Genomic DNA, 14213 nt, shown 5'->3' with positions numbered 1-14213 from the left:
CAGAGTCACCAAAAGAGGGGAAGGGGTGGGGGTGAACGTCGCTTGTTCGCTGGTTGTTCGCCCCCACCCCTTCCCCACTTTTGGTGACTCTGTCTGTTTATTCGCATCTCCTACCTTTACTCTCCTTAAATAGATGCGCATAATGTACTGTACACTACACAGTTTTGTAAACGATCTAATATTCCTCGATCAGTCCTCGTGCGGCTCGTGCTGTCCATGTCCATGTGCTGTCTGTAGTCCTCATCGCACGCCTTCTGCCTGCCTGTGACTTGTGTGTCTTGCATTTGATCTGCAGGTTTGTGCAATAAAATTAATTTGTTCTTTGTATGTTATATGTAATTGTTATTATGAATGCAATGTAAAAACGCATGATTTATAACATCATATTTGACTTTACAGCGATGGAAAACAAGTTGGTTGATGTTCAGGACGCGATTGACCAAACTTCTGCCAAAAAGAAGAAAAAGAAAAGGAAAAGTAATGCTGAAAGAACTGAAGTTCATGAAATTTTAAGCGTGTCTGACTTCAGTCTCAGTGATGAAGGTTCCAAGAAGAAAAAGAAAAGGTTTGTTGTTTTAATGAAATTTATCACTAAATATGTACATGCGAAAAAGTTTCATGTTATGCATGTTACTAAAACAAAGTTATGGAAATTTTTATAGAAAAATTGAAGCGAATGAGGAATCAACTGAAATGAGCTTTTCAGAGTCGATCAAGAAAAACAAAGAATCAAGACTAATTTTGGCCACAAAATCAGTCGACTGGTAGGAATTTATAACATCTAACTTCTTATCACTTTACAAATTATTTTTTAGTTCTGGAAGCTCAGATGACGACTCTATTATGCCACCTCCTAAGAACGTCAAAAGTGACAAATCGTAAGAAATGATTCATAGTTCAGCTTGAATTTCAATTTATTGTAGTGATATCAATTAAACCATTTCTGTGTAATTTTCCAGGTTGATTGAAACAACCTCTGGGCAAGCAGACACTAAAGAGTCTGAGAATACTCCTGAAATAACAAAGTCGGGAACTAAGAAGAAAAAAAAGGCTGAAATCGCAGAAACTAGCTTGACAGAGGACTATTCAGGAAAGAGGGCGAAGAAATCGCTTGTAGCAGAGTTGGAAAGGCAAACCTTAAATGGAATTAACAAGTAAGATGTTTATTTCCAGTGGTGTGTCATAATCCCTTATATCTGGAAATTCCAAGGTCTGTCAACATGCAAATAAGCGCTGAGGGTATGTCTGCCGACTCGACAAAGAAAAAGAATTGGTCTTTGAATGGGGTTGCAGGCGCCACTTCGCAGGTGAATGGTGGGAAAATAAAGAAATCTTTATCCACTCCAAAAATAAGTTTGAAGGAGAAAGTACCAACAAGTACCAAAAACCCAAGTAATGAGGCAATCTATAGTATACTTTTATATTTAAATATTAATGGAATTTGAATTAATAGGTAACTCTGTAAGGAAAAGAGCGCCGAAGAAGTCATCCAACAAAGAAGACATCTTGGAGCCTCACCTGATGATGAGCCGCACCTTGGGCATTCCTTTGGAGCCAGAAGACTTGCCAAGCTTTCCTGAAAATGACAAACTCAAGTACAAGACACTGACCCAGAGTGAAATCGATGATAAACTCGGTTCTCTGATTATTCTGAACACAAACGTACACGAAGAGCACATGATAGAAAACTCCATCAGCTTGTGCTTGTCTAGAAGGACGAGAGAGGAGCTGAAGAAAATGGACGTGATTTCAGATGGCAAGCTGTGGAGTAAAGAAGAAGATGCTGTGCTGTTGAAAAACTGGGAATCGTTTCAAAAGCAGCACAAGCTTGGAAAAGATGACTGGCAGGTTTTTGATCCAAAACATGCTGCATCAAGAACCACTCTCCTAGGATTTTATAGGTACATTGCTGTACAATCTATCATGATTAGATGTCTGATACGTGGCTTTATAAAATTGGTACATTAACGAGTGACAAGCATAATGCAAAATCTAAACATTTATCAGTTGAAAAAATTTAATGTCAATATTTTTACATAGAATTAATTCCTTTCAGAAAATGGACTGTTGAAATTTATTTAAGTTTCAAAGTAATCTTTATTATGGCTCTGCAGGGCTAATTTGTCCCATACATTGCCATATCCAGACAAAATAAATTCAGTTCGAACATAATTATTAAAAGAGAGGTGGTTCAATATTTCTTGAGGAACTTATTATTATATTATTATCAATGTGTATTCTCCATCATAATACAAATTTTAGTACTTTACGAAAATATCATTTATTTGAAAAAATTAAACAATTCAATACCAGATTTTTAAAACTAAATTTTCAGCTTTAAAATTGTCCTGCCTAATTATTTATATTACACCGTTATTTTTAAAATATTTATATAAATCAAGTTATTCAACTCTGCATCAACAAAAACCTCTTAGTTTGTTATTATCAGTAATCCCCTAGCCTTATTTCCATAATTATCATTTCTTGTTAAACAGCGATCCATTGATTATTACAATTTTTGTTCTAACCTCTCAATTTATTGAAATTATGCTTGGGCTTCTTTTATTTGTGATTTCAGACTTTTAGGCCTTGGCCTCCCGAAAAGATCTCTTCAGTCCATCAGCAGACGCTTCATTCACTTGAAGATGTACGGCGCAAGAAAAAAGAGCAAAGTGTACTCTGAAGAAGAAAACAACTTCATTCGGTACTACCTGTCCCAATACAACGGCAAAGACAAGTTTTCTCGCTTGGCAAACGCAATTGGTCGATCTAGGAAAAGCCTCAGGCGCCACTGCGAAATGCTGGAGAGAAAATCAGAAGAACTTCCTAAACAAAGTGTTAATTCCAAAGAGACAATTGCTGCGTTCCTGCAAGTTGCAATGAAAATCACCCAACGGCCAACCATTGAACAGTTCAAGAAATTGAAATCTCTCCCATACAAGAACATTGCTGAACAGATGAAAATGTGCGAAATCGACATCTACAGACTGTGGACTCGCCACCTGTATCATGAGCTTAGGCTCGAGAATAAGGTTCTGAGGGACCAAGTTGCGTTGGATGCTGTCCGAGCAGTGCAGAAGCAGAAAGAGGATGACATACTCAAGATCAGCTGGAAGGAAGTGGCCAGGCAAGTGACTCCATTTCACCGTTGCTACCTCCACAATGTGGTTTTTGACAAAGCCAAGAGGTTCAGAAAGAATATGAGCTTTAGAGCGAAATGTGAACTTCTTGAAAAAATTTTGGAGTATGATATTCCAAACAAGAAATACACTTCCAGTCAATACATTCATCCCATTAAAGTTTCTTTGGAGGGGGATGTTGTGAAAATTTCTTAGTTTTAAAGAAATATAGCCATCGTCGAACCCCAATAATTTAACATCAAACGAGCCAATTAGAAACAATGTAAAACGCGGAAATGGAATGAGTAGGATTTTAGTCTGGCTTGCATAAAAGGAACATTTTGCCGTGCATGTACGTTTCAAATGTTTCTCTGCTACAGCAGGGCGCTCAATATTATTTTTGTACAAAGTTGCTACAAGCAGGGTTCCGCTTCTCTCTACATGCGTGACTCGCTCAGTCATGGGACAAAATGTCTAGCGTGTATCATGTCATAAAAGTTTTTCGGCGGAGAGTCAAATAAGAGGGCACGCAGCCAACCTGCCTGTAGAGCAGGAGGTTCCTGCAATAATTACATTTGCACTGAGCTTCTGGAATATGAGAGAAAATTTGGGTTCGCAACACAGTATCACAGAATAAAGTAATTCTGTACAAATGCAATTAGGACATTTATTTTCTGCATACAAATACAAATTTGAATTGCTAATTAAAAGCGGCTTTGTGGTGAATAATGATGCTCATTTGCGAGTTTGAGGCCTTTCAGGAAAGCAGCAGAAATTATATCTTTTAACTCTTAATTTACAGAACCTGTTTGAAAATAATGAGTGCCTCGTAATGCTAATTAAATTGTAATAATGGATTAAGCATTGTTTATGGAGTAAATTTTATTAAATTAATTTATAAAAATAATAATTTGTTACCAATCAAAAGTATGGTAAATAAAAATAAACTGCGTTTTCAATCCCAACTGATTGTGAATTTTATGTTACTTTCGACATCTTAACATAATATTGATTTTTTTTATCTCGTTTTGATTACTAGTTTTTGTATGACATTTGTTTTGTTGTAATAAAAACATAATTGTAGATTTTAAAGGTTACAAAGTTAGCTACTAATAAATTTTAAACTATTAGTTAAATAATTGTAGCAGTAAAATGCAGATTCTCTTTTATTATTGTCAATGCAGATTTGATATTTTATTCATTTTCCATGTTTTATTTTTTTAATATTTTGTTGGTTTTAAAAGTGGTTAAAATTTGAATTTGTATTTTCTAGCATAATATATAGTACATCCTAATATATTATTGTACACTCCTTTGCCGTCAAAATATTTTATTAGAATTCACAACCTCATTAAGTTCATTCAACACAGAATAACAGGTAACCGCAGAGGATTATATTTTTCCAGTTATGCATGTTAAAAAATTATTAATTTATTTCAATATCGAGACAATTTTAATACGGTGATTCCCGTGCATCTCTTATATTTATATTAAAATTCTAAGGTTTTCTCATCGTGTGTCGTGTAGAGAGTATGTATGCAATCGTTCGAGCACAGCCGACGCGCTGGTTGCATACATCGCCTCAACGCGCCAGGCTTATTTGTGCGGCAATCGCCCCGCATCCTGTTGCCATTGTCTCCAGTGCGCTTTACAAAACTAATTGATGTGACAAAAATGCGCATTAAAACCAACTTCTACTCTTTGTCTGATGCGCACAGGCTTTCTCTGCAGCAGTCTGTTGTTTGACACTTGCGTATGTTTGATGAAAAGTAAGGACGCTTCAATAGATTTGGATCCTAATGGATTACAACATAAAGAGTTGTCTGGAGGCTTATTTAATGTAAATATCTCGATTTTTTTGTGGTGGAAAGCGGTGGATGGGTCCCCCGCGAGGTGGATCCTCCTATTACTATCCCTGTTTAATTTTCGCTAATTTCACTCGCTTTTATCGTCATTTTCGGTCATCCAGTTACAAATAGTATTGCTCTTATCAATAACATTAATTATCTTCGCGTGACTCTAACATAAGAAAAGTCGACTCCTAAAACGGTGGATGCATCCCCCGGGGGATCCACCGGGATTGGCACCTGGGGCAACAGTCGATTTAAGGGAATATCGGTTCCTGTGTCTGCCGTTCTTTAAGAACTGATTGTTGCGTCGCCAATAGGCAGATGGCAGCTGTTCTCTCAGCAACAATCAGACGCGTTAAGTGTGTTTTTGCTCAGTAAGCTGGAGTTGAGTTATTCCTTCTCTTTTATATAAATATTAAACGATTTCCTGATATTTCCGAACGTTTTCTATTTTTGGAGTAGCTCATTTTTTAATTAGAAAACGTGAGTTTTTCTTTCTTCAGAAGATCAAGTGCTGAGCCCTGAAATGACTTTTTTCTTGTGCCAAAGACGCTTCCTATTGTGCACGTGCACGTGCGCCAATTTGTCTAGCAGCAGTGGTCGAATTTTGCCTGCACGCTTTTCAGAAAGTGTCTCAAACGCTTTCGCCACGCCCAAACTCCCATTCACCGAAAGGTAGTCGGAGAAAATCTTTAAACAAGTGGCAAACTCTTTCGCCAGCGAGGCTATTCAATATTGGCGCGTCGTTCTAAAAATCCACGAGGCGATTTACACGCTAACAAATCTCCAAAACGCAAAATAAAAATAAAAATTGAATTTCCACGTGCGATTCAATCCGGAAAAGTTTATTAGACCTCGAGCTGAAGGCACAGGGCCGGAAGAAAGACAAGGGTGCGAAATCAAACTGGGAGGAAAATCCATTGATCATTTCTGCAAAAAGGCGGCGTGCGTGTTCGTGTGTGTGTGTGGGTGCGTGCGTTTGTGCAATGTTCTGCAATGACCGCACCCAAAACGTGCACAAATGACCCGAATTTGGGCGTCGGAGGCGGTGACCGCGAGCGAGCGAGAGCGCGGACGACACGTTTAAAGGTTCCGTGCGCGCGGCTCGCGGTGCTGGCCGCGACCGAAAAAGTGAGCAGCCCAAAAAAGAAGGCCCAGATAATCGGGGATAAAAACGGGCTGGGCGAGGCGGGGAAGGGCGCAGGGCAGGCAGGGGGTGGGAGGGGCGGCGCCTGGTGTGTGGTATTGACGCCGGGGCCTCCATGATGGAGAACGGTCGGGGCTGCTCGATGGAGGCCGGTTGGCGCCGCAACGGCGCAACGATCGATGCAGTTGTCAGAGTTCTGCTGCTGCTGGTGCTCCGTGCGACAGGCAGGGCTTGCTTGCTTTGAACGCAAGGTTTGCAGTCCGCGATGCTGCTGTGACGGCCTCGATGAAAGTACGCTGAATCAATCTGCTCTCACTGCCAGTTTTTCGGATGGGAAACACGAATAGGACTGGTGTGTAACCCCTGCTGGAGAGGCAAGCAGCACAAACACTCGGGAGGGCTGAAGACGAAGAGTGAGACAGAGAGAGAGAGAGAGAGCAACTCGGATACCAAGGCAAGCAGCACCTCATATCTAGATTCATAAGTCGCATTCGCAAGCACCAACCGCCGTCCTAAATTGTCCAGAACAGTGCATCGCTTACTTACGTACTCACTAGTTTAACGATAATCGCCATTGCCAACGCCGCCGCCGCCACCGCAGTCGACGCTTGCAAGTCAGTTTTTTAATCTTTTTCTATTCCTGCATAAACTCTCACACGACTAAAACGGAGGACGCAAATTCACTACTCGTTCACTCACGCAATCAAGCAAGCCAGTGCTGGATTCTTTTCCTGTCCAATTATTTAAAGCAAGCAGAAAATAGTGACGCTTTTATGGAATAGTCTCTGTATTCGCCACTTGATCGTTTTGCCATCTCGAACTAGCCGTAATATCATCAGCTACTGCATAATTTAGGTGAGTACCACCTACTTTCCCCCTTACAACCCCAGAAATCGATAGCTAGTGAAGATTTTTCTTTTCGTTCTCCTTTTCTGGGCTCGAATCGTTCAATCAGACAAGAAGCCTTTTGCCTCCTTTCTGCACAGCAACTTCAGCAGCTTCGAGCAGTGGCGTCTTCCATTGCGAAATACGAGCAGAATGCACGCTTTGCAAAACGAGCATGCCCGTTCCATCACTGTTAATGGCCAATTATGCGGCTGATTTATTGCCTGAATTAATTAGAGGGCATTATATAATTACGCCCAGTTAGCTTTGCCGACGCTCTCCGAATTTAATCGGCGGCCCCCTTTGCGTCCCGAATTCGGATCGAGTTGGCAGGGCTTTTTGCCCAAATCAAATCGATCAGCCCATTCATCAGCGGCGGCTTACATAAGCGTTCTGCTCGCCCGTCAACGCTCCCTGCTCAGGTAGGACACCCCGAGCACGCATTTTTCCTCGGTCGCCTGGCCAGAATTTCAATTATTGCCAAAGTGCGTTTGCCGCAATCCTAATAAGGGGCCGCCCCAGCCAGAGGGGGAGGGGGGTTCGAGTTAATTGAATCCTCAGCGGCGGCCTTCCTCCGATTCGTGAGTCGGTCCGTCGGTTCTTGCCATTTAACCTTGAGGGCCGTCTACACTACTGCAGTGCGGTGCACAATTGGTGTGCGACATGCAAGCCTCCAGCAGCTCGGCCACCCGCAAAACCGCCTTCGCCTCCCCCTCCCCTCGCTGCCAAGAAACAAAATACTGCATATTATGAAATGGCACACACACACACACACACACACTCCCAACACCGTTCGAAATCGTCTGCGGAAAGTAATTAGCGCCGGCGGCTGATGAACTGTTCGGACGTTTTCCAGTAGCGAGACGGCTGGTTGAGCAGGAGACACAGGTACACATTTTGAACGTGGGCTCCCCGTTCGTATTTCAATTCCAGATAAGCGGCCCGACCTTGTTGAGGGAAATTTAATGTTACACAGCACACACACACACATACACACACACACACACATACACACACACACACACCTACTCGCGCGCGCCGCAGAAACGCTATGCCGTGTGCTGCTCCAGTTTTTTCCCTTCTATCTGCTGGCATAAGCCCGTAATTGAGACACGGTGGCAACGTTTTGTTGATTTATATTTCAATGGGATCACATTCGCCCACTTGCGCCGCTAATGCTGACACAAAAGACATTACTCTGCCCGACTAATGACAAGAGAACAATAGCATCGCCTTTTGTCTGTGATATAAAAATGGATTTTCAAATCGCTCTCGATTTATCTCGATTGTCTGTCTTTTGCGCAATGGCTCGTGTTTTATTTGGTTAAATTTCCTTCGATGAAATTTGAACTCTCGCCGTTGTAAAAACTGGCACACGACGAGAATAAGAGCATTCGAACATGACACCACGCAACCCCACCTTGTTTGCCATTGGACAAAATCCATTTTTCCAACAGTCTGGCGCTAATTGCGCGGCTCTGATGAACAAAAAGTCAGGCGTGCGGTGGCGTTTGCCAGGAAAATACGAACGAACGGCGGAGTAACGATTTTTGGGCACCCCTTTGGCAACAAGCGCGTCGTGAGAGGATGCCCGATCGGTCGGTCGGTGGGTCGGCGAACGGAGACCCTCGCTTCTAGGAACCAGAGGTGGAAGGAAAGCGCCCCGCAGCAGCAGCAGCCACCTCATTGATGGGCCGCAATGAATGAGGCGCGCGCTTTTGTAAATAAATATACCCATGTAGAGGCACAGCCAGCCGTTCCATGCTCGGCTGGCTCGCGCGACATGCCAATACCGCAGTGAGCGCAGGGTGGAAGGAGGAAAAATTTTCATAACTCGGCAAGAAGTGCATGCGGGAAATGAATTACCACGGCATCGACTCTTTGCTGCTCAGCCGCCAAAAGGGTAAAATTGCTGCAGTTGACAAGATCCTCAAAGTCGTGGAATCTCCTCGGGAGACCGTCGGGGCGTCAATAGCCATTTCAGAATCTGATCGTCTTCCGCCAATAATCGAAACGCACATCCGAAAGACAAACGCGGCAGTCGCGCAGACGTTGACGGAAGAGATTTGTCTGAGTCGAATTCGCAGAGGGAAAATTTATCGAGCGGCAACACCGAACGAGATCACTTGAGCAAAACATTCGCGGTTGTAAAAAAGGTAAATCTAAATTCCTAGATTTTACCCCTCACAATGTGTATATCAGCGAGTTTATTATTGTTTGCGCCGTAATCGCTTCATCGCGCTAGCATTAAATGCTCGCTACCACGGAATTTCGATCCAGCCGTGCGATAGCTTTAAAAATACAATCAAAACTATTGACATTTTTGGCCTGGACGTGCGTTGCTGCTTTCGCCGCGACGAGTTAGCAAAGTGGCTTTCGAATTATCTCGGTGGCAAATTGCGAGACAGAAAGAGAAAGCTCGCCGTGGAATGATTGGCACAAAGTCATATATTTCATGTGTGTAGCCATGGCGATTGTTCAAAACAGGCGTCGGCTAGAAAAGCATAGCTTCGATTTGGAGGACACGTGACTGAGCCGAAAGCTGGTGGGTTGTCATCCAGGTATGGAACATCAATAATGAACTCAAAGCAAACATTTCGCCGGTTGCTCAAATTGTTTCCCAGCCGCGAGGCATGTAATATGTCATACACCGCCGAAAATGCACCTTCCTCTCGCGGATCAAAACTAGTCAGTTCGGTCGGTTCAAAATGTACATTTCTCGGCGTCTCGGCGTATTTTTTTTTTTTTTTTTTTTTGTCAAGATACACTATTGATCTGAAAACTTGTTGCAAGACACTCGAGCTCAAGTGTCGAGAAAATTGAAAATCAATACCGCGTCTTAAAACCGTCAAGCGAATGTTGATTTCTTGATAAAGTCCCAGCGGGCGTCTGACGCCGAAATTTATTTCTTTTCCACTAAAAATGCTCTCGGGCTGACAGATGAGCTAGCTCCCCTGATACTTTGCGTTTTCAAGTTACATATTTATTCAATTGGCAATAATCGCTCGTACTGTTTGCCGGAGATAACGACAGCTTGATAGTGCCGCTAATGCAAATGTATTGTAAACCAATCCACTTTGCGAGCAGCCGGCGCGATAATGCGAAATTTCCCCTGGCTTTGTCCCCAGAGGTCGCGGCTCAAATTTGCGGCGAGACAAATTTTTCGTCATTTTTGGCAGCTTGATCTTTTGAGAGGCGGCGTCATTTGTCACCTCTATATGTTGGCTTTCAATCGCGCGCGTGGCGCAAACGAAATTGCGGCTCTCTCGCTGGGGTTGCTGAGCCGGAGGAAAAGCGGAAAACGCGGGCCAGCCGCCGCCGCCGCTGCTCGCCGCTTCTGGCAGCCTGCATAAGCAGGCTTGTGTGTATTGATTAAGAAGACTTTCTCGCGTGTCGCTCACAATCAGTTGGGACCGCGTGACGTCACCCGTTGGCCAATCCAAAGGCCATTTTAATTGGTCCACTGAATCTGAACATTCCAGCCCCACTTTTCGGCCGCGAAACGCGAAACAACGGAATTAGATAATAGAAATTATGGCCGCTGCACTGCCGCGCGCGCACGATCAATTTCCTTAAAAGCTGCTGCTTTTTATTATTCGTCGTGTCTGTGTCTACTTCATGGACGGCTTTTTTCGGACCAATCAATAGCCCGACAATCACAAATATTTGATACCCTGAGCTAAAAGAATCCCGCCTTTGCCACCACTGTCATCAGATCATTAGCTGTGTATTGTTCGCAACCGTAACGCGGCGATGACAATAATTGATGTACCTTCGCACGCGCGAGATTGACTTTTCATCGCTAATATTGTTCATGGCCTGCCAATTTATCAAATGATTTTAATTTGAGGCCCTTGTATGACTTTTTTCTTATTTTTTTATGATGTAGAGTGATATTTTAGTAATTTTATGAAGATCGATAGTGCTGAAAATATAGGAAATAAAACTGCACGTCTCTCTTTGTCAATTAAAATTGAGTATTCTCAAATAATGTTTTGAACTTTAAATCAATATACTGGCTTTAAAATCTTGGTTGATTACCTTATACAATTTTTAGATTTTACTTTACAATTTAACCCATTTTGAACTTAACATTTTAGAATGAAATTATTTTTCTCCAACTAAAAAGTTCAAAAATCGAAGCAATTTGAAATAATGTAATGAGTAAGTCGGCCTAGCATTTAATTCCTAAATCATTGAGCTTAGACGGTTAGGAATTTTACTTTATGCCTCCATTTCATTGTTTTGATTAAGTGTCGTAGACTAAGTTATGATATAAAATATAGTAGTCCATAAATTTAAATATATTTTTTACATTTGAATTTAAATGAAAACAGCGTGAAAAAATACTCCACAAAAGAAGCAAAACTTTTTGGCTAAATGCAATTGAAATTGCAATTTAATTTGTTTAATACGGCGTTGTTGGTAATAACAATAAAATTAGTTTGTGCCGTACCTGTTACGAACCGACATTCCTTTATTAGCTTAATTTTTGGTTCTGATTGTATGTAGTTTATTTAACTGTTTTGTATGATTAACACAGACAACAAAATAAAATTCGTGCAACTAGGATCTAAATCCAATGACGTATGCTGTGTCTTTTTAGCATCCCTTCGCGGTTCTGTGTATTACCAATAATCATATTCGAGACAGGTGGAATGAAAGTTTCCAGTATTCGTTCATTTGGAGTTCTCTAAACCACCCACTTATACATATAAAACCGAAAGAAAGATCGAGAAATTTCTCGTGCGCTGCAGCCACAATTGCGCAGGCCAAAAGCAAGCAGGACTGAGAAAGCGGTCTTTCTCGCACGGTTGCTGCGACTGCAGTTGGACCTTGGAGAGTGACGAGGAAAAGAGAAGCTAATGCGTGAAATACAATTAGACTGGCCCTGAAGTCATTGTCAGTCACGGCGGCAGCGCATCGCATTCCGCGGGCAACATATATATCTATTTCGCCGCGTCGCCGACTTGCGAGAAAACGCAATAGAACCGACCGTGTTTCCTGTGCGTGAACTGCAATATCCTGTGCGTAGTTTTGTCACTAAAAAAAACCTTGCCTTCCCTCGCAGATCCCAGGTGTGGCTGCGTGCGATGAAAGGGGTGTGTCTTCCGTCTTGTTTGTTCCCGTTTTGCGTAAGTTGCAAAACGGCGGCTGGAGAATCGCCTTTGTTCAGCAACAGTAGTACTTAGCCGCGTAGGAAGAATCTTAATTATCTCTTTCTTTCTTTCTTTTTGTTGTGTAAACAATTCATGGAATTGTAATGAAAGCAATTAAAACTGTCAGTATATATCTCATAAATTATATTTTCATTAAATTAACATGAATCAAGACTCATTTTGAATAATTGAATCGATTTAAAGATTCTTTAAGCAACTTCAAATTGGTTAAAACTTAAGACGATGGCGTGCACTCTCAAATCGAGTAAAATTTGTGAGAGTTATTGAACCTGAGCTGGATAGATGGATTCCGTCATTTGACTCGTTCGCGTTGTTAAGTTAATTAGAACTGGGGAGAAATGTGAAAGGTGTCTGACTCGCTACTGGTCGGTTTGCACCTTTCTAACATAATTATATGGAAGGATATCACGGGATGAATGTGTAGCATTTCAACCTAAGTTCCTGGTGCGGGGACAACGGCGGTATTTCTCAGCACCGACACATCTCTTGCGCCTGTGCTGCCCATGTAATTCGTTCGCGAAATTATTTGTCGCACGTGGCTCTGTATCCCAGTGGTGGCTAAAGCAAGGGGTTTCATTACCACTCGTAGAAACTTTTCCATAAAGAGTGCTAAAATTGAAACATGTATTTTTAACAAGCTGGACTTTGCAGTCAACGCAACTCTATCAATCATCTTGCAGGTTGGTAGTTAATTTGAATTTCAAGTGACATTCCCAAAGTTTAAATCTTATTGGCATTCACAAGCTACAGAAACACATATTATTTTATTTTCTAACATTTGTATGAGAAAAGGAAGGAGACATAAAACGCGCATCCAATGCGAGTTTATACTAGTTTCGTTTGAATTTTATCATCGGCTCCTTTGGGAATTATAGCGGAAGCCGTTTATTTTCCCCTCATCGTTCATGCACTTTTTATAAGTATTTAAATTTTCACCCAGTGCATTAAAAAGGCTTCACTTGCACCCTTTGAACATAGTCTCATTGTTCATTAATGATTTCTACTCGAGCTTTTAAGCGTATTCCTGAGAACTATAAAAAATATTATGGCTCGGGAACCACTACTCTGCGAGAATGTCCCCTACAAATAAGGTCAGGGCAAAAGACTCTAGAAAAAAGAGTTCAGCTTTCTCTGGAGGGCGAAATTTTTAATTTTTAATTTTTTGATGAATGATTACAGGTAGGTTTTAACAGTCTGTATTGAAATTTGCAATAGAATGAATCAATTTCCTTTCCTATTCAAGCATTTTTCTAAGCGCGTGGTTTATTGAACTAAGAATTTATATCGTTTTTCCTCATGTGCCCGTGAATCTTAATAGTAAACAGAATTTCCGTCCGGTATGCGCCATTTATTTTTACTCCACTTTCCCGCTCGCCGGTTCTATTTTTGCAAATTGCGCCTCTTGCGCGAGGTGGCCGTGATTTCGTACACTCTACTAGGGGGAGATGAAAAATTCAGGGGAGGAATGCGCTGGAAATTGGCCCATTTCTCGCCTTAATTGGACAAACGGTTGCGCTGATCGAAGGAGTACGCGGCATTCTTTCCCCGCTCGGAGGCGGCTCGCATACGAAACAGCCTGGTGAGCCTCAATAATTCGAGAATGCACAATGCGATCTTGATTATGGGGTAACGAGGACACAGAATATTCCTAGCGTTTGATAGTGACGTAAGCGGCCGGTCGGGGTGACGTAGCCCGAGACTGAAACGCTACTGCGGAAAAAGCCCAGTTGCCATGACAACGTACCTTAAAGCAAAAAATACAACACACACACACACACTCACTTGTAATCACAGGTTGACTGATTCAAATTTCAGTCGCTGTTTCCGCGAGCATCGCGCACAGCGGCAATTTCTGTCTTTTGAAAAAGAATTTGAGAGTGGCATTTTCACACTGAGCCGCCGTCGCCGCCGACTGCGTTTTGTGTGCGGTATTTAAAGTGTCTGATGGTAAAAGGGGCTCTTTGTCAACTCTCTCGCGGCGACACTCGGATTCTGAATGATGCTGACGGATTCCCTCGGAGCATTTCGCATC

General features: G+C 42.1%; 2 protein-coding genes across 6 annotated transcripts in view; both read left to right on the top strand.

The window, feature by feature from the left end:
• Positions 1–135: 135 nt before the first annotated feature.
• Positions 136–4076, top strand: LOC135945319 (uncharacterized). Its single transcript, XM_065492940.1, has 8 exons — positions 136–295; positions 400–565; positions 663–764; positions 816–878; positions 960–1154; positions 1211–1392; positions 1454–1901; positions 2579–4076. The coding sequence occupies exons 2-8, from the start codon at positions 402–404 to the stop codon at positions 3333–3335; spliced, it is 1911 nt and encodes a 636-aa protein (XP_065349012.1). The 5' UTR covers positions 136–295; positions 400–401; the 3' UTR covers positions 3336–4076.
• A 2206-nt stretch (positions 4077–6282) lies between these two features.
• The window catches only part of para (paralytic), a 40916-nt gene continuing 32985 nt past the window's right edge, over positions 6283–14213 (top strand). For 3 of the 5 annotated variants that reach the window (XM_065494022.1, XM_065494021.1, XM_065494019.1), the window contains exon 1: positions 6285–6971. The gene's annotated coding sequence lies outside the window, so the exon portion shown is untranslated. Of the gene's footprint in view, positions 6972–14213 lie in introns of all 5 variants that reach the window. The other 2 variants (XM_065494020.1, XM_065494018.1) reach the window with 1 other exon arrangement.

The sequence above is a fragment of the Cloeon dipterum genome, chromosome X (assembly GCF_949628265.1).
Source record: "Cloeon dipterum chromosome X, ieCloDipt1.1, whole genome shotgun sequence".
NCBI lineage: Eukaryota > Metazoa > Arthropoda > Insecta > Ephemeroptera > Baetidae > Cloeon > Cloeon dipterum.
This window is presented reverse-complemented; position numbering and strand designations above follow the sequence as displayed.